At 39.7% G+C, this 24633-nt stretch overlaps 1 protein-coding gene across 1 annotated transcript in view; it reads right to left on the minus strand.

Annotated features, from left to right (window-relative positions):
- KCNB2 (potassium voltage-gated channel subfamily B member 2) overlaps positions 1–24633 on the minus strand; it is a 203210-nt gene that overhangs the window by 172169 nt on the left and 6408 nt on the right. Inside the window, exon 2 of the mRNA XM_069957468.1 lies at positions 10029–10726. Coding sequence (XP_069813569.1) covers positions 10029–10607 — 579 coding nt within the window. The 5' untranslated portion in view covers positions 10608–10726. The remainder of the gene's footprint in view (positions 1–10028; positions 10727–24633) is intronic.

Consider the following 24633-nt stretch of genomic DNA (forward strand, 5'->3'; position numbering starts at 1 on the left):
AAGCAATTACATTACCGGTGAATGAATAATAATCTATGCATTCATATTAGACGTGAGCAGCCTTCATTACTGAATATTTATCACCAGATTATTAGAGCTTAGTATTGTTAGGAGAAACCTTACTACTGTGCTATTTCCATTATCACTGAACCTTCTTCGGGGACATTTACAAATCAAATAAATGTAAAGCAGTGTATCTATGTGACAGGTAAACATGGACACCAACCAGCGTTCACAGCAGTATTCCCTTCTCTGCTGCATCGATAGCATGACAGGGGATGTGCATGTATAGACATGTGAATCTATGTCCCTGTCATCCTAACCTGCCAAATATCCTATTTCAATATTTCTGCTGGAGCCAACAAGGATGAGATAAAGAACCCATCAAGCAATTGTTGGACGTGTAAAACGCTCCTTCAAGGTGATACCCAGGATTAGAAAGAAAACATGGCCGCTTTCTTCTATAAAAAGCATCACTCTTGTTTCCAGTTTGGGTATTGCATTGCAAATAAGCTCCATTCACTTCAATGGAACTGAATTGTAAAACGGAACCCAAACTGGAGACAGGATTAGTGCTGTTTCTAGAAGAAAGCGGCCATGTTTTTTTTTGTGGAGCCAAAAATGATGACAGTGAAGGGCCCATCCAGCAATTGTTGGATGTGTAAAAAAAAACTCCTTAAACAGGGTTATCCAGGATTAGAAAGAAAATAGGACCGCTTTCTTCTATAACCAGCACCACTCTTGTCACCAGTTTGGGTGTTGTTTTGCAAATAAGCTACATCCACTTTAATGGAACTGAATCGTAAAACCAAACCTAAATCTGGATACAGGATTAGTCCTGTTCCTGAAAAAAGGCAGACATGTTTTTCTAAGCCTGGATCACCCCTTTAAATGTGCACCAATCTTCTACATCGGCCTGCGTCATGGGCTTGCCTTGTCCCACCTAAAAGGGCCTGGGTATATATTGCGTTTTGTATAATTTCCAAGTTGTATGGATCTTATAGGATACCATGCCGATATACTGTACAATCTTTTGCCTCCAATGTCCCATATAGTAGAGGCAAAGGAATTTTTATTTTTAATTTTTAATTTGGACCCATAGGAAATCTAAGAGAAAAATCTATGATAACCACCACTATCTATGTACTGTACATTAACAGATCTATGTGTCTGCAGAGTACTGTTTATACCAATATACCTATAATTCTGGATTGCAGCCAACAATGAGCCACGCAGATAGGCTGTTAGTTTTGTTGATTTTCCTTTTCACTGGCTGTATGTGACAAGGACGCATTAAAAATAGACTAAGATATTATAAGCGTAATGACAAAGTAGCCTATATAAGCAAGGCACTTCATAATGTAAAATAATTCTACTTGCCCTCACATGGGTACAAATTCATTACTTCAGGCCGTCAGCAGCCACTTAGTAGTACTGATAAATTGCTCCTGTCATCAGTCTACAGTGTCTTTCTGCTTCCTTTTCATCTTACGCAGTGTGGGTAGTGTTTTTTTTATGTAGATACATAAAGCATAGAACTGTAGTGGTATAGAGTCATAATAACTATGTATATATTGGTAGGACTTATCCAGTAGGTTCACCTTTATAATGATCAGTGTATACACAGACAATAGTTTGATGGTCATGCCCATAGGGATTGTGACTATGAGCAGGCCTAAAGAGGAAGAAGGCTTGTCATGGATTCCACTGCATTGAACCATGGATACAGCTGCTCTTCTTAGCTATGGGGTAGGGTCAGGCATTATAAATAGGGGACTAGTGCACAAAATACATGTAACTGTATATAAAAAAATACCTATTACAATATGTGGGCAAAAGGGGAGAGCATGACTATTGTTTAGGGCACAAAGGAAGACATTACTACAGAATGGCCGCACCAAAGGGGGCATTACCATTGTATTGATGCAAAAAGGGGGGCACTTTAATGGTATGGGGGCACTAAAAGTATGCGAGGCACTAAGAAGAGCACTATTACTATATGGAGCTTAAAGGGGGCACTTACTTTTTGTGAGATAATATTAGTGAGCTGGTATTTTGTATAGAGGCTGAAGCACAGATGGGGAAGGAGTCAAAGAAACCTGGAAAATTCTGCAGAGACGAGTTGTGGCCAGAAAATACTAGAGATGAGTGCAACTGAAGCATGCTGATAGTTCAGCATTTGAATACCAGTGGCTGAAAAAGTTGAATGCAGCCCTAGGGAGTCCAGGAAAACATGGATAAAGCCTATGGTTCTCCAGAACTCCCTAGGGCTGCATCCAAAATCTTTAGCCACCCATATTCAAAGGCCAAAGGATCAGACTCGAGCATGCTTGAGTTGTGTTCATCTCTAGTCATTGTGATAGTTTGGGCCAGAATGAAAAGTAAATAACATAGTCAGTTACTAGAGATGGGGTTCTGGGCATATTGGTAGTGTCCCTATGTTCAAAGCAACATAAGAGTATAATACAGGTCATTGGGGGTCTTCTGTCTGTGCCATACTATTACAACATGGATTGTCAAAGAGTTAACCAGTCCTGTTGTATGAATATCAGGGTAAAACATTCCAATACATTCATAGCTTTCTATGTAAATTATCCACCTCCGTACGTCAAATCTGTAACCAGTTCTATTTTATTTTTCTATGTTTCCACCCACAATTCTCTTCTCAATTGCGAAAGCAGAGAGCTCGGTAATTATAATCCCCTTCTGTCATGTGATTGTCCTGAAAATTGTGGGTCAGGCATAGAACAAACTACGACTCGTTATACAAATGACCTATGGAGTTGTTTTACTGTACAGCAGATCTTGGCAGAAGTCTTTTTGCAGCTTTAGGAGTCTGTCAGGAGATTCATGCTTCCTGAATCACAAGGTTTAAAAGAAAACATAGTCTAGCAATGACCAGGGGCACAGGGAGTGGTGCCAACTGGACAGTCTCAACTGGCTTTAGCCCACCTGGCTTGATAAATAAAGCCCATATTACATGGCCTGTTCTTCACAGCAATAAAGCGCCGACCTGTCAGATCCTCACTCACTTGCTCCTCATTCCCTCACTGGCTGTCGTAAGATGGTGGGTAAGAGTGTGTGTGGGGATCTTGGGGACCTGCGGGGGGCTACCCGGGCGATCACCCATAGACGGTGATCTGCTGCCTCCGCTCCGTGAAAAAGACATGTTGAAAGACATTGAAAGACAACAATCAGCCAACATGGTAGGATCTGTCAATCAAAACAAACTGGATGGGGAGAGGCCACTGAGGACCACTCACAACATTGAAGCATTGTTTCTAACCAGCCAGAACATTTGTCAGGATTTTACTGTATGCTGCCCGTGGTTTGGCAACTTGACTGCCTTGGTAGACTGCTTTTTAAACTTTTTACAAAAGAAGTTCCTTTTTTTTTCTTATAGTTTTTCTGTATTTTTACTACTTTGAAATCCCAAAAATACCCAATGTAGCGATGCTGGTGCTATAGTCTGTTATGTATTTGGAACATAACACATAGCGGCTGTGACAGTGCAAGTAAATGCTTAGTGTCTCCAGAACACTCAGACTCTCTTACCGAGCCTGACAATAATATAAATATTTATTTACACAGCTCTGGGCAAAGTACATTTCTGAAAAGCTTGCAAAAGAATATTCCCATTAGACAAATAAAGTAGGTGCTAAAAATCAGATACAGCGTGAAATTCATCAAGAAAATAAGGTTTATTTGGCGTTTGGCTGACAAACCCATCAGTAATCCAAATAGTTGATGAAGTACAGGCCCAATCCAGACTCAATTATTTACAACTTAGTGGACAAGTACGTCAAACGCTTTTATACTTTTATTGACTAATGGGTTGTAGTGAGAGTATGAGATGAATTAATGATGTATTCTACCGTGTATTCCTGGACTATACTTAAAAAGGACCTAGCACAATGAAATGTGAAATAAATACTGATGGTGTGTCATATATACTATGTAAGAACTATGACTATCACTAGCTTGGTATTTGTTATGCAGTAAGAATCCCCCTGAAATACCATGTAGCCACCACATTCATTAGTATATAAGCTTTCTGTGAACCTCCTCTCAAAAGTGTAGATAAGCCTTAGGTGCATATAGATGATGTGGTCATGATTTACCGTTTTTTTTGGCGAATACACAAATCACAGCTGTGAGTAATGTATACTAAACAAACATTCTGGTTTTGTGAAACAAACCTCAAAGAAATAAAAGGAAATTATTTTGATTACTGACATATAGGGGGAGATTTATCAGACATGGTGTAAAGTGAAACTGGCCCAGTTGCCCCTAGCAACCAATCAGATTCCACCTGTCATTTTCCAAAGCGTCTGTGAGGAATGAAAAGGGGAATCTGATTGGTTGCTAGGGTCAACTGAGCCAGTTTCACTTTACACCATGTTTGATAAATCTCCCCAATAGTTTTTCCAGATGAAGTAGAGGACAAAATTATGGAATCACTTAACGTTTAGGAAGAATTACGGAATCATCTTGCAAGCGGCCTTACTAAACAAATACCGACACAAGTCTAAAAATTTCAAATTAGTTCAAAAAGAATCTATCCTTACATACATTCATATTCACAACCTGCTGGCATGTACTTGTAGCCCATGACACCCTAATTAAAGGGGAAACTGACAGCACTGTTATACATCCATGCTGCCAGTTTCCCATTGCCGATCACAAGTAGTGCATACTTACCTTCCAAGCTGCTCTGTGATCCGGCCTGTTCCTAAAAAACAATCCTTATGCCCTGGCAGAGGTGTATCTGTGACACTGTTTTCACAGCCTCTGTCAACCCTGCTCTCCGGCCCATGCTTTACCTTCAGGCCATCACCTGCCTTCTCCAGAATGATTGACAGCAGGAGGGGGTGGGGTGGCCTGAAGATACAGCATTACCCGAAGAGCTGGGAGGGGAGAGGACATGCAGGGCAGGCACAGACAGTGAGTAAGTGACACCCCTTTGTGAGACTGTCAGCCCGGGGATAAAAATTTATTTAATTGTTTTTTAGGAACAGGCCGGATCACAAAGCAGTGCGAATGATAAGTATGCACTGCTCGTGTGATCTGCAATGGAAAGTGGCAGCACGAATATTTACATATACATGCTGTCAGTTTCCCTTGAGAACACAGTTTTCATTTTTGAAACTCGTTGTATTCTGGAGATATCCAAAAATATTTTTATGCTAATACATAACCATGTCTTGAAGATGGAATGGTATACATATTGAAAGGTTGGGATGTGCTTAATTGAGCTGCTGAGTGTGGTAAATAGTGCACTTGGGGCTCACAACCACCACCAGTGCATCAAAGCACCTAATTAACATAAGCAAATTTTAGATCTCCAGAACAACATAAAAGATTTAAAAAGGAAAACTAGATTTTAAGGGAGTACAACTGTTTACAAGTGCATACCAACAGGTTAGTATGGCTGCATGTAATGACAAATGACCTTTTAATTAGTTTGCAGTCAAAAGGGAAAGCACCTACAGACTTTACTGACTTCTGAAATAAAATGTTTTCCCCAACAAGACAGCTGTTGTTTGAAACAATGGAAAATATAATAAAACTCTATGTCAATCCAACTCAGATTGTTGCAAAAGATGTTGGTTGTTCCCATTCAGTTCTATGTAAAGTTAAAGTATGCATAATAATATGCCTGAAAAATAGAAACAAAGAAACAATTGGGTGGAATCGGGCGTCAATGTTTGAGTGTTGAATATCTGAATGAAATGTTATTTACATATAAAAAGCCAAGTAAATATCTGCTGTAACACCTAAAGAGAAGAAAAAGTGGGCTGAAGAGGAGCATTATGAAGTGTGGAGGATTGGATAAATGTGATATTCAGTGATAAATCACCAATCTTCATTAAGAAGACATAGCATAGTGTCACATCTGTGATTTGCATATTTATCACAATGTAAAAAAATGCAAGTGAACATATACTATTCTTCGACTTAGTGTAGCTATTCCATTATTGCTAGGGTTTTGGGTCTTACGAATTTACGATATCTGGGGTTTATGACGGGTCAGGGACTGTGTCAATTGTTATGTTGACTTGTACATAGGGAAAGGAAGACAGTTTTTAAAGATGCTTCCTGGGACTTTATTATTGATGGCTCATCTCGAGGTTGACTAGGACACCTCTACGAATCAGATGAATGAAGGCACAACGTCTCCACTGTATACTACCATAGATATATCATCAACATTAAAGTCTTGGAAAAGCCATTTTGCATTTATGGTTACTTTACATAAATCTGAATAATATAGCAGCAGAGTATTTGAAAGCATCCTTTTTATGTAACCATCAGTCACTTTGCCTGATCTTTATTCCCAGGACGATGACATGAGAACAGGTGTAATCTTAGACAGACTGGTTGCTAGGGATACGCATTTTAACGATTAAGAAAAGTTCAAAGTGACACTGTCCCCCCCCCCCTTTTTGCATTCTGACTTCTCTACACAGGTGAAAAGGGTAAATTTTGCAGTTTTCATACCTTATTTTATATTATACGTCATGGTGGTTGTTCCAGTTAAAAGTGATCTTTTATCATCTGCAGATTGTGCTACCTAGGCGGGGCTTCTAGAACGAAGTGCCACTTAGCCATGCCCACAACAGCACCATAGACCCCGCTCCCCAATCCGCAAATGATAAAAGATCACTTTTTACTAGAACAAGCACCATGACGTATTATGATATAAAATAAGGTATTAAAACTGCCAAATTTACCCTTTACACCTGTGTGGAGAAGTCTGAATGCAAAAAAGGTGGTGACAGTGTCACTTTAAGTTGCTCACCAGAGTGTCCTTAGCAACAATAAATTGAAAAGACTGCTAATAACGGACAGCAGAAAGGCGGGAAAGCAGCTTGACAGTAGTCTCAGAATGCTATTGCTAGCCTGTTCCAGTTGTACATAAAGCTCTCTGATTGAATATTAAATTTTCCCCTACTGCTCTTCTTAAAAGTTCAGGTTTAGGTCATACCTGCTTAGTGTAAGGCACCATGTCCTCATCATGTCCTCTGAGCTGTGACAGGCAAAATGCAACCACTCTGGTCCTTTATAAGACATTCTGCTGTCCCTGACTGTTTTTTTTTTATAGATAAAATTATATTTGTCTGGTTATGATTTCAGTAATGGGTTTCTGTGTTTAATCCTGAATTGATCATCACCCGCTTCATAGTATCAGACAGTAAAAGCTGAAGTATGGATCTGTATTCCAGCAATACATCCCCTATAATCTGTTATGTGGCATATAAAATCTATCTGCGGATTATCAATGTGGCACCTCTTCACTTCTTCTCTAATCTAATTCCTGGTAATAGTGACGATCAAGTATAAGTGGTGGCATCTGACCAATAGAGTAATAGATAGATCCAGTAGCTACTGTATTTTAATTGTTTCTTTGTAAGTTAATGGTTTTTCTTCCTCAATCTAACCAAAGTTGGCATTTTTTCCTTGCCTGTGACTTTTATCATGTGTTTTGTTGACAGGTTATATGGGTTGTACAACATGGCGGCTTTCTCTCTGAAACAAAAACTCTTAACTCTTGTCCATAGACCCTTAGCTGCAGTACCCCCCACACACCATAAAAAAAGAGCAAGGCTGATTCTGTTAACAATACGGTATTATTTGTCCATCATTGCAGATGGCCGTCAATAAGACGCCCGATATTTGCCAAGGAAAACCATCTATAAATGATCATGATCATTATAGACGGCCGCCAATTAACAAATATCGGACGTCTTTTTGACAGCTGTCAGCAATGACAGACAAAAAATACCATAGTGTAAACATAGGCCGGGAGTATGGTAAAATGAGTGTAGAAAATCTACATTGTAAGGTTTACCTGAAGAATGGCCATTCCAGTGTCCACTGCAAAGTCAAATTCAGAAGAATGAGCATATACTCCTTTGGCAGAAACAAGTAGTCTTTTACATGTAAAAGCTCCACCAACTTGAAGAATTTACTGCTCCTAAATCCTTCTCTTCTGAAGTCTTTACTGATACAGAATTGATACTCAGATGGGGGGGGGGGGGGGCGTTCTTTTTCCCAAGTGCATTATTTTACATATGGAAACATTGCACTGCAGTTTCCATTATTTTGACTACTTATTTAGTAAAGTTAAATCATTTTCCATATTACCGACAACTCTAGGAATATCGATCTGATTGCGCAATTTTCGATCATTCGCAAACAGACAAACCTTACCTACAAAATCATCTAATAATCACATAATAAAAAGAGCAGACCCTTGTTTACACCACTTGTAACCAGTCTCTGCTCGGAATACACTCCATTACCAACAACCCTCTGATATCTATCCTTCAGCCAAACAAAAATCCACTGAACTATACAAGGCTTTACTGAAGTCCAGATAGGCAATATCCAGGTCACCACCTTCATCTGACACTTTTGTGACATAGTCAAAGACATCAATTAGATTTGTATGACATCAGTAAAGCCAAGATGGTTTGGGTCCATCAAGTTGTTGATTTTAGGTGATCAATTATCCTATAGGAAGTTTCATTATTTTTACTACTACAGATGTCAAGGTACAGTAACTGGCATCAATATCAAGAACTGACGTGTCAATTGCTGATGCAAATTTGAAATTTATATGGGAAAAATCCATGGTAAAAAACATGTTTGCACATGGTCACAGATATCTCTTTAACATCAATGGGAAGCACCTGGAGGCTATGTTTCAACTTCTGGAACATACTGTATCAGGGCAAAGTGTCTGTCTTGTTAAATAGAAGCCCGCTACTAAAGATCATGTTCTTTATTACTTGTCATCTTTTTAACGAGACGGACGTGTTCCCTCAATGTGTTCCCGAAATGGGAACATAGACTGAGGCTACAGTAGTTTCACACACACAGTAAAATAAAATTTTCTATAGACTTTAATGTAAAATTAAAAAAAAGGGAAAAGACCCAGACATATTACTTCCTTATTGCATTTTGCTTTTATTTTACTCTGTGTGGATTATAATGGATTTTTATCTACATTTCAATCCTCACAATTAAAGTTAATGCTATGCCTAAACACATTATGATATAGAATGACACCTTGTAAAACGCTCAACAAAAGTAGCCACTGTATTTATATAAGGGTCAGTGACTACCTTAACCCCATCTGTATGGTTATCTGTATGGTTACATTTTTGTAATTTTCTGTCACTAAAATTTACCAAACACTATTTTATCCCTTCCTAAAATGAGGTTGGCCACCTTTTATTTTGTTTATGTCCCCATATACCGCTTGATGTCTCCTCCATCCATACATGGTGTCAAAGAAAAAAAGAAGACTTGTCGCCTCCGGAGACTGAACCTTTTTTTCTCTAGGCGGAGGCAGTGCCCCATTGTCTTTTGAAGGGGTTTTACCTGGAACATCTTTCCCCCATATTTCTTGAAGGAGACATTTATATATTTAGATAAATGAATCATATCTCCTCTTATACGTCTGTTCTCCAGACTAAACAAATTAAATTCTTTTAATCTCTCCTCATAACTTAGATGCTCTATATCACTAGCCACCCTCCATTGCTCTTGTTACACCCTCCTTGAGTACAATATACTGCTATGGAGCAGGCACAGCGACATGTATCCCCATGTTATTTTCCACTGGGCGCCATGTACAGGATGGATGGAGATGTCCAGTGGTATACGGGGTTGGGGGACCACAAAGGGATGGAGCTACCGAATGGGAAAGTTATTACTGTTATCACTGCAGTTATTTCCATAAACAATAGAAAAAATGTCCAAGACTTTTAACAGATATCTGTTTTGCCTTCTAACGTTATAGAATTCTCTATTTACTTTCTCTGATAGGCAGCCATATTTTTCTACTATATCACTCACTTCTTCAGTAAACCATATTGGTATATAGTGTATTTTGAATTAAAAAAATCTACGAAACAAAACAAAAACAAGACAAAACACTTCTTCTTTCTGAAGGTGCTATATATATATTTTTTTTTACATACAATGTAAAAGTCTAGGAAGTTTACAGTGCATATTACCTTTGCAGCTACTGATGAGTTTGGCTTTTCCAGTAGGTCCCAAAGCTTTTTCCGTTTTTCGGGGCAGCAAGTATTATCAAATTCTTCTCCTTCCCTCTCTCTCAAAGTCTCTGCTTCTCTTCTCAGCTCCTCGTTCATTTGTTCTTTCTTCTGATGATATCTAGCCTGGCAGCAAGACTCCAAATATATTTCATCAATTCCCCAGTAGTCCAGCTCCTGGCCAAATGACAGTGCACACATCTCCTCCATCATATGCAGCTTCCCTGTCCTATAGAAATTTAATATAGAAGTAAAAGCTCCTGGATGTCGGTCAAAAAAATACTCATTTTCGTTTAGATTGTAGTCATCGCATACTTCCAGTAGACTCTCGTGAGTGTTGCAGTCTCTCAATTTTCCTAGTCTAGTCCTTGGTAGACGGTCTAAAGTCCTCCATAAGACCTCATGGTTTAAGCCTCCAACGTTTATTTTGACTCTCCGAGAACATGCCTTGCTTCGAATTATCTCCACCGGTTCTGGTGGAAGAGAAAGGGTAGACCGGGAGGACTTTCTGTTCAGCCCTGGAGGAGCCTTTTCTGCCATATTGTGTAAAACACAGGGCTTAGTCGAGATTCTTGGAGTTGGTCGTCATGGGAAATGCAGAAGAGATTTCTCAAAACTTGGGCTGCTTACCGATGGTACAGAGAGACCCACGATTCAAGCTGCAATGTAAAGGGAAGATGGATGAATGACAATTCTATGCAAGACATTTACACACTAATTGTATACAAAAGGTCAAAATAATAGTAAATACAGGAGTGTTTTGGTGATAGGCATAACCTAACGTAATCTTTTACTGGGAAAAAGTGCTCAAAGAATGGCGGAAACCATGGCAAATTGTTGTTAGCTGATATGAAAAGTTTTCTTCTGGCCCCTAGATGGGCACTACAGTCCGCTGTTTGGTGGAATCAATTGATTTTTCTAGTTTAGGGTGTGTTCACACATACAGGATCCGCAGCAGATCTGATGGCCCAGATTAGATTCAAAGCAAATCTGCAACTTTAAATCTGCTGCAGATCTGCTGCGGATCCTGTACGTGTGAACGCACCCTTAAGGGAAATCTGTTGTCACTATATCATGCTCAATGCTGATATGGGCATATAGCTAATATGGAGATAAAACAAATGATACCTGTTTGCAAAGTTATAAAATTTAATTTTCCTAACAAACTCAAGTGCAATAGAGGCCATGCTGAGATGCAGCATGCAAGCCTCCTCCCTCCCCCCCCCCCCCCTTCCCTGTCTAATTGATGCACAAGGTTCAATCATTCCATGTATCGGAGTACATAAATACAGTAAATGCCCTTTGTAGTACATGTAGTTTTTGCAAATTTTAACATGCCCTGCAATTTTCTGCCATAGTAAGTGACTGCACAGCTTAGGGATGTATTTTGGTGGGATCATGTACTCCTTCTCCCACCAGTTCCACGTTGTACTATGTTTAGGTTTACATGGATATAACTGGTCCATTGTATAAATTAATAAAGATCACCTACCTACAGTATAAAAACTGAAAATAGTTTATTTCCATAAAAGCGGCAAGCTGACCATACCACTAACGTATCTTACAAATGAATAAAATAAAATATACCTTTCTAGGATTCTATGTAATTTCTAAACTAAACCTTTAGTACTTACAGACAGGAACATTTCACCACCGACTCTTGCTATAATATATGATTTAACTGTTATAAATATAGGGAGGGTAAAGCATGCATTGTTAAAAAATTACCAGGAGGGATATTAATATGCGGCTCGCCGTTACGGAACCTACCAGAATACAATTTTTGGAATAACTCCCCTTAGCAGATAGTAACATACTGATCATAACAAATGGGGCGGCTGGGAATTTTAAATTCCCCACCAATGCCCTACAGATCCATTAGCGGATTAAGGGTTGCCGTTTATGGCAGATACTCTGATCGTACAAATAAATTAGGGATTTGTTATCCCAGAAGCTACTTTTTAAATGAAGAAAACCTTGACTGTACAGTATACTTCCAGCTGGGTGCCAAAGTTACATACAGCCTAGGTTAGTCAGGTTGATGCCTACAGGTAGAATGATGCCTGCCTACCCATGCCTGTCTTAAAATGCAACCATACAAATGAATGTGATGGGCTATCTCATGAACACAACTCTCTTCTGAGGCCAAACAGGAGCCTCTCTATATGAAAGCTTTGGATTCTAGAGGATTCAAGTTGAATCCATTGAACTTTATTCTGATACCTGCAGGAGAAATGCCTAGCTGGCCTTGGCTTCCCCCTCGAAAAACAATTGAGGTTTATTTATTTAGAGCTAAGGGAAGAGCTCCAATAGACTAAGCTAGATATGTAAAAAAAGCCTCCTGGGTTATGACTATGAAACTTTAAAGGGGTACTCTGGTTAAAAAGAATTTCTTTCAAATCAACTGGTGTCAGAAAATTATACAGATTTGTAAATTACTTCTATTTAAAATCCTCAAGCCTTTCAATACTTATCAGCTGCTGTATGTCCTGCAGGAAGTGGGGTATTCTTTCCAGTCTGACACATTGCCCTCTGCTGCCACCTCTGTCTATATCAGGAACTGTCCAGAGCAGTAGCAAATCCCCATAGAAAACCTCTCCTGCTCTGGTCAGTTCCTGCTCTGGCAGCAGAGAGCACTGTGTCACTGAAAAGAATATACCACTTCCTACAGGACATACAGCAACTGATAAGTACTGGAAGACTTATTATTTTTTTTAAATAGAAGTAAATTACAAATCTGTAAAACTTCTTGACACTAGTTGATTAGAAAGTATTTTTTCCCCCGCTGGAATAGATCTTTAAGGGATTTCATAGAATAATAGTGAATTATGTGGCATTATACAATGATGAGCTGTAAATAAAGCTTTGTCATTGTATATTAGAGTATTCGCTACAAAACAGTACAGTGTCAGACTAAAAAGAATACTCCATTCCTGGAAGTACTAGAAGGCATTGGATAAATGGGATAAATAGAAGTCATTTATAAATATATAAATATATATTTATTTGTATACATTTCTGACACCAGCCAAATTTTTTTCCCACTGGAGTACCCCTTTAAGTGAACTATAGACACTATTTTTTTACATTGGGGTATTTTACTGATAATAGTTTGTAACATAAACCCCTCCATCCTGTGATGGAAAATAGAAAAGCTAAGATGGATGTTCTAATGTGCCAAGTGTGGGGGCGGGAAGGATTCAATCTCTTAAGCCCCTTGATATGCACTTTAAGTAGCGTACAATAATGCTGACGACTTTGGCTTTGATAGGACATTATAGACAGTATTGGAGCTCTCTAGTAGTCTGCACAGACAATAAAGATCAGCTTAGTATTTATCTAAGAGAAAAAATAAGAGCTCTTAAGTCAGCCAATGGGATCCCCACTTACAATTTATACAGAAAAATGCAAAAAATTCTAATGTCTACAATGGACAACAAAGTGTTTTTGTTATCTGTACTGGATTGTTACAATGAGATGTGAGATTGTCAGTGATAATAGTACGGTAAAGTCATAAAGCATTCCCTGATGATGTCAGTGCACAGGCCAAGTACTGTGCCTTCCCACAGGTCTCTGATTTCTAGTTTCCATTACAAAACACATAGTACACATTCAGCTAATGGATACTGAGGTAATATCTGCAACATTTAGACACTGTACAGTAATAACTACATTGCATTAATACAAACAATGAAAGAATATTCCAACAGAATTTACAGGCCCTGAATGGTAATAGTTCCCTTTATTATAGCATTTTTTTTTTATAATTCTATAAAATAATAATAATAATAATAATAATGCCTCATGTATGGCCTCTAGTACAAAAAAGTTAAAAAGAACAACACAACTGGGGATGAGAAAACTTTCAGTACTAGTGAAGCGCTTGGCTAGGCTCGGCAGTCGGCCTGTCAGCCTGCTCTGTTCCACTTCAGGTGCCTAGGGAAGCTGTATCAAGTCCTTGGAAACTTCTTCCTGTTTGCCAGGACTGGGTCCAGCTTTTCCAGGCACCCAGAGGCAGTCGACTGACAAGCTGACTGTCTAGCCTAGTGAAAAGCTTCGCTTCGCTAGTACTGTAAATTTACTTATCCCTAAACACAACCAAAGCTGTCCACAGGCTTTTATAGGTCTATGTAAGTCATAGTGTACCCAGCTTGCAATGGGCCTCCTGAGCTCAAGAAGCCCCAGTATTAGTATTATTGGGGTTTGCTGGGTGTTGATGGCAGCCCTGACTGCAAAATTATGATTCTAGATCTAAAACAGGCATGGGGAACCTTCCACCCTCCAGCTGTTGCAAAACTACAATTCCCATCATGCCTGGACAGCCAAATCCAAAGCTTTGGAAGTCCAGTCCAGGCATGATGGGAATTGTAGTTTTGCAACAGCTGGAGGGTCGAACGTTCCCCACTAATGATCTAAGATTTTGGTGACGAGATTAGAAACGGACAAGATACAATATTCAACTATTTTCAACTCTATTAGTCTGGACTCTCTTGTATCTTGTGAAAAACATTCTGTTCCTGAAAATAGCATAATAAATAAATAAATAGCATGGGAACTAAGGATCATAGGGGATCCATGTTATTAGTGTTACTGACCTCAGGACAAGTCAACTGCAGATGGTTAATGTATTAATAGGCTGGCTATTGTTAGACGGAACTTTTCTTCAACAAATAGTTCTAAAAGATGTCAGGATTTGATATGGGAAAACTCTTGTATAAATCAGCTACAAGGACTAATGAAAAACTGTGAAAGATGATGAGATAAATGAAGGAAGGACCACTGGGAAATGCTGTAGCCACAATGCCCACTGCCACTCAAGATCACTGGGGGTCCTCCCCTGTGTCCTTAGGACCCCATTACATGGTCCAACACTCTCTGTAAACAGCACCCATTTCATAGATTGTTTATAGAACCTATTACAAGGCTTGACTATTGAACAATCCCTAGATCTTTCCTACAGACCTGAAATCTCTGTGTGGCCAACAAACAAGAATTTTTAAGCAGGGCAAACTCATAAGTTGATATACAGTACAAGCATTTGCTGCCCCGACATATTGGACAATATTGGAATGTTTCGCTAATAATTGCTCTGTGGCCCTAGAAATAGGACAAGGTCCTTTGTATTGTGAGAACCAAACAGTGGCCATTCTACTCCTAGTATTCCCCGACCCCTAACAGCCATTCTGCTACGGAGGTTCTACAACCATTCTGCCACATATAAATAGGTCCTAGATAGTAGACAGTCAGGTTTAGGCTATGCTCGTACAACAATTTTTAAGGGCCGTTATTTGATACTCAAAATAATGGTCGTTGTTTTGAGTACCAAATAGCAGCTGTTATTTGACTTACTTTTGAACGATGCCCACTTTTAACACCCTTTTGAATGCGGCTATTATTAATATTGAATTTTGTTGAAAAGACGGTGAATGGATGGGCAAAAAAGAAATCCGTGTGTGAACAACTTAAATGTCCTGAACATTATTTTGACGGCTGCTGTGAACAATGGCAATATTCTATGCATTGTGTGAACTAATGACCATTCTTTCCATAAACTTCAATCGTTGAAGACGACTCAAAACAATGTTCGTTATTTTAATTTAAAAAAAAACAAAACAACGTGAACATGGTCTTAGGGTGTGTTTACACGTACAGGATCCGCAGCAGATGGCGCAGATTAGATGCTGTGTTCAGTTATTTAGTTACACTGATAACAAATCTGCTGTGGATCTTGTACGTGTGAATGCATCCTTAGGTCAGGTTCAGATTTTGTAAAACACCGGCTGTTCTGCGACCCGGCCAGGTCACAGAACGGCTGGTGTTTGAGAAGATCATCCCAGCCAGTACTGCAGTACCGGCCAGATGATCTTCACTTATGATGACTTGGGATGCGGGCACATCAGTGTGTGCCCACGTCCCAATTCAACGCTGCACACAATGGAGCGTGCGGCCGGAGCCAGAGACATGTGTACACTGACATTTCTTCTGCGGCCGCTATTTAATGAATAGCGGCCACAGAAAACTGACAATTCTGGACAGAGTGTATACTATGTGTATACACTCCGGCCGGGATTCCCTTAAGCTGCAGCACAATGTAAGTTAAGTATTAATCACGGTCGTGTTGCAAATCGGCAGCAACGGACGTGATTAATACTTAATTTACGTTGTGTGAACATGACCTTATACTGGCTTTTCCTTGTTCTTACTAGGTAGAATAACACAGCGAATGGCTAAGCTGTAGATGAAAAAACAGCAGAAGCAGACAGAACAGAACAATAAAATGTAAGTGTGCAGAGCCTTGGCTAAAAGGAAAATGTCCTGAACCTTCCAATCAGATGAGCACAACCTTATGCCATTGTTCTATGCAAGTCTTACAAGCTTGACCTTACTCCTTTGTTCTCTACATGTCTTACAAGGTTCGGGCCCAGCAGTAAAGTTGTGATTGGCCTCCTCGTCATTAACCTAATGTCAGCAACAAGATCAGCTCCATCCCAGGACAATACCCAGTGGTTTACTTAGTCATTTCATTAATAGAACTCTGGTCCAAGGATCTTAATTATATAGACATACATTTTATAATTACGTTTTGTCAGCTCCTATATGTACATAGATTAATCATTCGGTTTGCCCTTTAGGACACTTTTTTCTTTCTGGAAAATGGCTCCGACTGTTTCTTTGCCCTTCTGTGTCCTATAGTAGTTGCATGATTGATTAGCTTTGGGTATAGTCATCCTCTCGGGCTCTTAATGAAAAGTTCAGTGGAAACTTCTATGATGTCTCATTGCCAATTGAAACTTTTAAGGGAGGACTCAAACTTTGATAAATTAAAATGAGATCTCTTTGGTCCCTCCATCCATCTTAATTTGATGGGGTCAACCAGTTATGCTGCTGTGGAAACCCCTAAGCTGTACTTAGAAAGGTCTTCGGGCTAAGAACTGGAGTTGCGCAAACTTCAAGCACGCCATAGGCTTTATCCATGTTTTCCAGGACTCCCTAGGGCGGCATCCAACTTCAGAAGAGATTGCAAATCAAATGCCGCACACTTGGGTTTCGGATGATCCCGAGCATGCTCACGGAATACACTGTGATATGGTATGTGTGAATCCATCCTTAGGCTATGATCCCACACAGTATTTTTGCTCAGTATTTTACAACCAAAACCAGGAGTGGATTGAAAACACAGAAAGGCTATGTTCACACACTGTTGTATTTGAGTGGATGGCCGCCATTTAATGGCATAATATGGCTGGCCATATTTTGCCATTAAATGGCGGCCATTTACTCAATTTCAACAGTGTGTGAACATAGCCTTTCTGTGTTTTCAATCCACTCCTGTTTTTGGTTGCATAATACTGAGCAAAAATACTGTGTGGGATCATAGCCTTAAAAAGTTATCCCCTATGTAAAGGAGAGAAGATACCTAACTGATTGGTGGATGACTGCTGGAGCTCCCACTGTTCACAGGAATGGAGGTCAGTTGCCCCCTGAGTGAATGGAGTGGAAGTTCAGCAGTCACACCATTTTTGGAGGTTCCATAAGGAATAAACTGAGCAATGGCTGAGCTTGAGCATTGCCGTATCATTCACCTAGGGGACAAGCTACCTCCATTTTCATGATCTGTGGAGATCCCTGCAGTCAGACTCCCACCCAACAGCTGGTTATCTCATATTCTGTTAATAAAAAGCCTCTTTTAAACAGCTACTCTGGCAAATTTCTTTTTCTTTCACATAAACTGCTGTCAGAAAGTTATATAAATTTGTGATTTACTTTTATTCAAAAATTCTCAAGTCTTCCAGTATCAGCTGCTATATGTCCTGCAGGAAGTGGTGTATTATTTCCAGTCTGAGGGTGCGTGCACACTATGGAAATCCTGCGTAAAACCCGCGGTGTATTCCGTCGCTCGTACTTGCACGCGGCGGCGCGCATCTCTGCCTGTGCCATAGACACTATTCTATGCACGGGCAGATTCCGCATTCCACCGACTGAAATGACATGTCAATTCTTTCGGCGGAATGCGGAATCCGCCCGTGCATAGAATAGTGTCTATGGCACAGGCGGAGATGCACACCGCCGCCTGCGGGTATGAGCGACGGAATACGCCGCGGGTTTTTCGCAGGAATTCTGTAGTGTTCTCTCTGTTCATGTCAGGAACTGTCCAGAGCAGAAGCAAAGAAAAAGAAAACCTCTTATGCTCTGAACTGTTCTTGACATGCACAGAGGTGGCAGCAGAGAGCACTGTGTCGAACTAGAAAGAATACACCACTTCCTGCAGGACATACAGCAGAGGATAAGTACTGGAAGACTAGAGAATTTGAAATAGAAGTAAATTACATATCTATATATCTATATAATTTTCTGACATCAGTTGATTTGAAAGGAAAAAAAACAACAAAAACAACGGAGAACCCCTTTAAGTTCTAATGGACTTGGTAGGGTCTAAAATCTCACAAATAACTAAGGAAGGAACTGTAACATTCTGAAGTTTTTCTATCTTTACATCTAAATGACATCACCTTAGCCTCTCTTGCTTTCATTCTGTGTTGTATTGCAGGTTCATTTCCTATCTGCTTAATACATACAGCAATCTGTAGCGCACCACAGCCCTTTAGCCTAGTAATGATGGGTAGACTAGAGGTCCCCAGACACTTTAGACAAATCTTGGCCACACCTGCAGATTTTGTGCAGGGCCAGTCAGCTGCCTACAGTGTATTGTGGCCTCTTTGACTCTCCCGCGATAGATGAAGTCAGAGGAGAGATGGGTCACACATGCTGAATTTCAACAGCTTAACCCTTCTTTCTTCATACACAGTAATGTGTGGCTGTGCGAAACATTTATGTTTATGGGGATATCAGGAGAGATAGCTACTGAACGTGTATGGCCACCTTAAAAACATGAATCAACACCAATAAGAACCATGACACTATAATATGAGACATTTTGCTAGAGGTACACTTTAAAGGGGAACCTGTCACCCCCCCGGCCGACCGCCTGGTGCAGACACATATACTTACACCTTCCGAGAAGTCCCGATCCCGGAGCCCGTCCCGCCGCCGAGATATCCCCGTCTGAAGCCGCGTTCACCAGAGAGGAGTCCGATGTCTATAGAAAATGACTGGAGCCGTCATTCTCTATGAGCGTTGGACTCCTGACATATGACCCCCATCCTGTTAACTCAACATCCTAATAGGACATATAATACATTACGTGAAACAGAGAAACCCGTTAAGTGGCATTATGTGGGTATAATAAAATCATTATTCATATTTTATTTTACCTTCAAACTTCCCTACCACAACATTTATTTTGTGGCCTGCAAAACTATACATGAGAATACAATGTATGGCAATTTCCAGAGAATTGATAGGTTACATAGTAATGAATAATGAATCCTTTGCAAAGTGGCAACTGCTGTTATATTTAAAAGACAGATACCATTTCAATGCCTTATTGTTTACTCTGTTAGATCTCTTATTGCTAATTCATTGCTGCTTGTCCTCAGTTTTCATGTGTTACATTACAACTGAGAAAGTTTATAGAGGTTTTGACAACTTTTCAGGAATAGGTATGGCACCAAAGTAGAAAATGGCAGAGATATCTCTGAACTATTATAACGTATAGGTTCATTCTGATTATGCTGTGCAATAGCCAAGCTTTATACTGGGCAGTGTTATATGAAAATTTACTACATTTATTTGCTTAAACGTTTCCAAGACGTGCCGTCTCTCAGTAATCACTCATCTGTAATAACATCCCATCAAATTAATACTCGTGGCCATCTAATTTTAAGGAGGAGTTCGGCCTTGGCAGGGCGATCCGCCATCTGACCAACCCTGGGACTCCCACCGGGCTCCAGGATCTCCTCTGCTGCTGACGTCACAACCCAGCTGATTGACAGCCCGCTTAGCCAGTCAGCCAGTCACTGGGACGGGACGCCACTCGAGTCACTGATTGGCTCAGCAAACAGCAGTCCATCAGCTGGGTCAGGTATTTAACTCGGGGGGGGGGGGGGGGAATCCCAAACCTCCTGGCGTAACGAGTTTCCCTATCACTTCCCCCCCTGTCGGATTTAGAAAAAAATCTCCAGACTTCCTCTTTAAAGGATTTCTTCATTAATTTTTACAAAATTGTGAATGTTTCTTTTATACAGATGGATCATTGGGCAAATGAGCTTTCCTATGAAGGCTTGTTACCGACAACTGGCCTACTGTATGTAAAAAGGCCAGTGATCTTCTGCCTGCCCCCTGCTGCGATAGTCAAATCCCTCTCTATACCCCAATGGGGAGAGCTCTATCAATCAAGGCTCGTTGGATGGGGAGAAGCTGTCAGGGTCACCATGAGAAGTTGTGGTTCTGTATGAAAGAGATGACAGGTTTCCTTTAAAGTGTACCTGTCTCTTTAAAAACCTTACTTGCATTGGGATTCAGTCTCAGTCACATGACATAGAACTGCTTAGTGTGCACCTCTGACTGGTCCTTTTAGCAATCAATCAGGGTCTCAACAATAACACTCACATGTCAATATTTTTTAAAGTGACATTTTAATTTTCCCTGCGGGGAACTTAAACACTTACTGCCAGCTTTTGCCTTAGAGCACAGCTAATGGCTATGTTCACCCACTGTCAGAATGACGGACGTTTTAATGACGGCCATTTATTTATCAACAAATAGCGGTGTTATTTTATAACAACACTTGCTATTTGTCAATAAAAGATGGCTGTCTAACAAAAACGGCTGTCATTCTAACAGTGTGTGAACATAGCCAATCACTTTTAGGCCCCATGCCCACACCATATCAGTTTTTACTGTCAGGAAATACTGATCAGGAGACTTCAGGAAACAGTATTTCCTGACAGCAGTCACTATTTACGGTCAGGGAACCATTAGTAGAGTCTTTGGGATTAAGAAAAAGAGACGGATCCTAGGAAGAATTACAAGAACTAAAATACATTTCTATGGCTGATGTTCCATAGGAGCATTGTACACAACAAACGTAGATTTTTGGATTCAGAATTTTTTAATTATTTATTTGCACACCTGCTGCACTTTTTATTTTTAAGTTGCATTAAAGCAATTAAACTATGTGAACAGTCGATTAATAAATCCCTCCCCCCAAAAGGTCACATTTAGAATATTAAGTGTGGTTTAATTACGGGTGGCTTCTCTGTATATATAATGTATACACAGTCACTTCTATGGCACAACTAACACAAATTCCCCCAGCGTTTGCAGAATATCTTAGGCTGGTGCCAGACGTCTGAGCGTTCAGTCCAAACTTAGTGCAATGTCCTGTCTTCAGCAGATCCCTTGTTTAAACATACAGCAACATACCGCGATCTAACGCTAGCAGCGAACACCAGAATAGGAGCGCAGTATAACAAACTTTGATATGTTTTACTTACAGGCGCTTCTAATGACTTAATCATCTATTTTTACACTTTGAACCGTAATGGGATGTTTCCTAAGCATTTGCATCATCACATTTAATACTCGGCTACATTCTGTACTCTGACTACTACATTAGCTATGTTAATGATTTATGTGTATATATTTATGACGCCATTACTTCTGGATACTTCTCTTCCAAAAAGCATCCTAAGATGGAGTCTGAGCTTTGTTGTTAATGACTTAATTTTTTTTTTTTTTTGGTCTTTGTTGTCTTACATGGCCTACATAGAAACATAGAATATTGTGAGCAATAAAAGACCCCCTGGTCCATCTAGTCCGCCCTTTTAGTATTTCCCTTCTTATTATCTTAGGATAGATATAAGTTTACCCCAGGCAGGTTTACATTCAGTTACTGTAGATTTACCTACCATGTGTGCTGGAAGTTTGTTCCAAGCATCTACTACTCTCACAAAGTTAATCTTTTCTTGTGTTGTTCCTGACCTTTCCCCAACAAATCTCAGATTATGTCCTCTTTTTTTTGTGTTAGTTTTTTTTTTTTTTAAATTAAAAACACTTCCCTCTTGAACCTTATTTAGGCCTTTAACATATTTCGATCATACCCCCCCTTTCCTTCCTTTCCTCCTGACTAAATGTTTTTTTTTTCTTTCTCAAAGCTTTTTATTGAGAACATAATGCATTACAAACAGCAAAGAGTAGATTAAGAGTTAGCAGTAGGTGAGGTATGCATACAGTTCTATGTGGCAAAACAATCATCCAATAAAAACGGGCAAACAAAATCTCCCAGATAAATCCGGAGAGGTAACAATAACAAAAGATAGGACAGCGAAAAAGGAGGGAAGAAGGGGAAGAAAAAGAAGGGGGATGCCAGCACGGTCACCGGAGGAGAGAAAAGGTCTGCGGAAGAAGAGAGAGCGACCATGTGGGTCTTGTCTTATGGCGTAGTGGCCTGACTAAATGTTTTATGCCTCACATCCTCCACCATTTTTGAAGCCCGTCCTTGGACCCGTTCTATTTGATTAATAAATTTATGTAGGTGAGGTCACAGTATTCCAGATGTGGTCTCACTAGAGCTCTATACAGCGGGAATCACAATCTATTACTGATTATACCTCTAGCTATACAGCCCAAAATACAATTTGCTTTCTCTACCGCCTGCATGCACTGGTGACTGAGAAATCACTACCCATAAGTCCTTCTCTTCTGAAGTCTTTTTTGCTAACTCACAATTGGCAATATGACACCTCCCTAAGTGCCTTATTGTACATTGAATTGCAGTTTCCATTGTTTTTAACACTTATCTAGTAAACAGGCAAACCTTACCTACCAAACCTTCTCCTATGTAACTGATAAACATATTAAAAGGAACAGGACCCAGGACAGGCCCTTGTGGCACACCACTTGTAACCAGTCTCTGCTTGGAATACACACCATTAACCATATGGTTGGTGGCTCAGCACTACCCAGTGGATATGTGGAGGCAGATGCAAGATGGTATGAACTTAAAACATCAGTTATATGTTAATGGTTTGGAATTGTGCATCAGAGCTATCAAGAGGGGGCCATGAGACTGATTATAAACTCATTACTCTATTATCACATACTTTTTTTGACACCAGATCAATTCTTGGCAGATAAATGACATTTACTCAATTACTTGTATACAAATAGTTTTGAAGCTCAGACTAAAGATTGTTCAAGTCCCTGCCATGATGCTTGGCACTGAATTGGCAGTTTTACGTATTATACATATTCTATGCAGGTGACTCAACAAGTAGTTGAAGTACAGAACAATTTTCATAGTTTAGTCATTCTACATTGCCACAATGGATTTGAAACAAAGCCATGGATATGTGATTGTAGACTTTCAGCTTTGATTCAAGAGGATTTCAAATACCCTTAACAGTACAATGGTCTTAGCTGGGCCCTCTTAACCTGAAACCATATTTTACTTTATATCTTGGGCATAAAACTCATCAAACTGGGGTTCCAATGGGGGCTGCTTCCCAATAGTAATAAAGTTTAAAATAGGTAAAAGTCAATACAAATAAAATAAAAAGAACATATTTCATTGCAATTCAGAAGAACCAGAGGAAAACATATTTTTTAATTGTTTTTTTTAAATTGATTTTATATCACTCTATCTATATGAAAGTCCTACATTGTTTAGCTTCTTAGCAGTACAATATTTAGCCCACTTGTCTTCCTGCTGCACATGTACTGTACTGTTGTCTACTTGCACTACATGCACTGTACCATTCTTTATCTATAGTACATGTTTTGTACTGTTCTTTACCTGTAATACATGTTCTGTGCTCTTTTCTACCTGTACTACATGTACCGTGCACTTCTTTACCTGTAACACATGTAATGTGCTCTTCTCTACCCTTGTACTGCAAGTACTGTGCTCTTCTCTACCGGTACTACATGTACTGTGCTCTTCTCTACCCTTGTACTATATGTACTGTGCTCTTCTCTACCTGTACTACATGTACTGTGCTCTTCTCTACCCTTGTACTATATGTACTGTGCTTTCTCTACCTGTACTACATGTACTGTGCTCTTCTCTACCCTTGTACTATATGTATTGTGCTTTCTCTACCTGTACTACATGTACTGTGCTCTTCTCTACCCTTGTACTATATGTACTGTGCTTTCTCTACCTGTACTACATGTACTGTGCTCTTCTCTACCCTTGTACTATATGTACTGTGCTTTCTCTACCTGTACTACATGTACTGTGCTCTACTCTACCCTTGTACTATATGTACTGTGCTTTCTCTACCTGTACTACATGTACTGTGCTCTTCTCTACCCTTGCACTACATGTACTGTGCTCTTCCTTATCTGTTCTACATTTTCTATACTATACTGTTCTGTACCAGTGCTCTTTTCTACCTGTACTTCATGTACCGTGCTTTTCACTACCCTTAATTTCCTAAACTAAAAAGGCTACTACTGTTTAACCAATATAAATCTCTTTATTATCTTAAGTATCAATAAAATCACAACATGGAGTAAAATTCATGCACACAAGAAGTACTGTCTAGATATACAAAGATAGTATAGATACAAGCAGTGTATCTATAAGATGTAAAGGTATCCACTACTAGTGTGAACACTGCCTACAAGATGGTATTGGCTTTGGTGCTCTGTATTGCACTTT

This window comes from Dendropsophus ebraccatus, chromosome 2 (assembly GCF_027789765.1).
Source record: "Dendropsophus ebraccatus isolate aDenEbr1 chromosome 2, aDenEbr1.pat, whole genome shotgun sequence".
In the NCBI taxonomy this organism is placed as follows: Eukaryota; Metazoa; Chordata; class Amphibia; order Anura; family Hylidae; genus Dendropsophus; species Dendropsophus ebraccatus.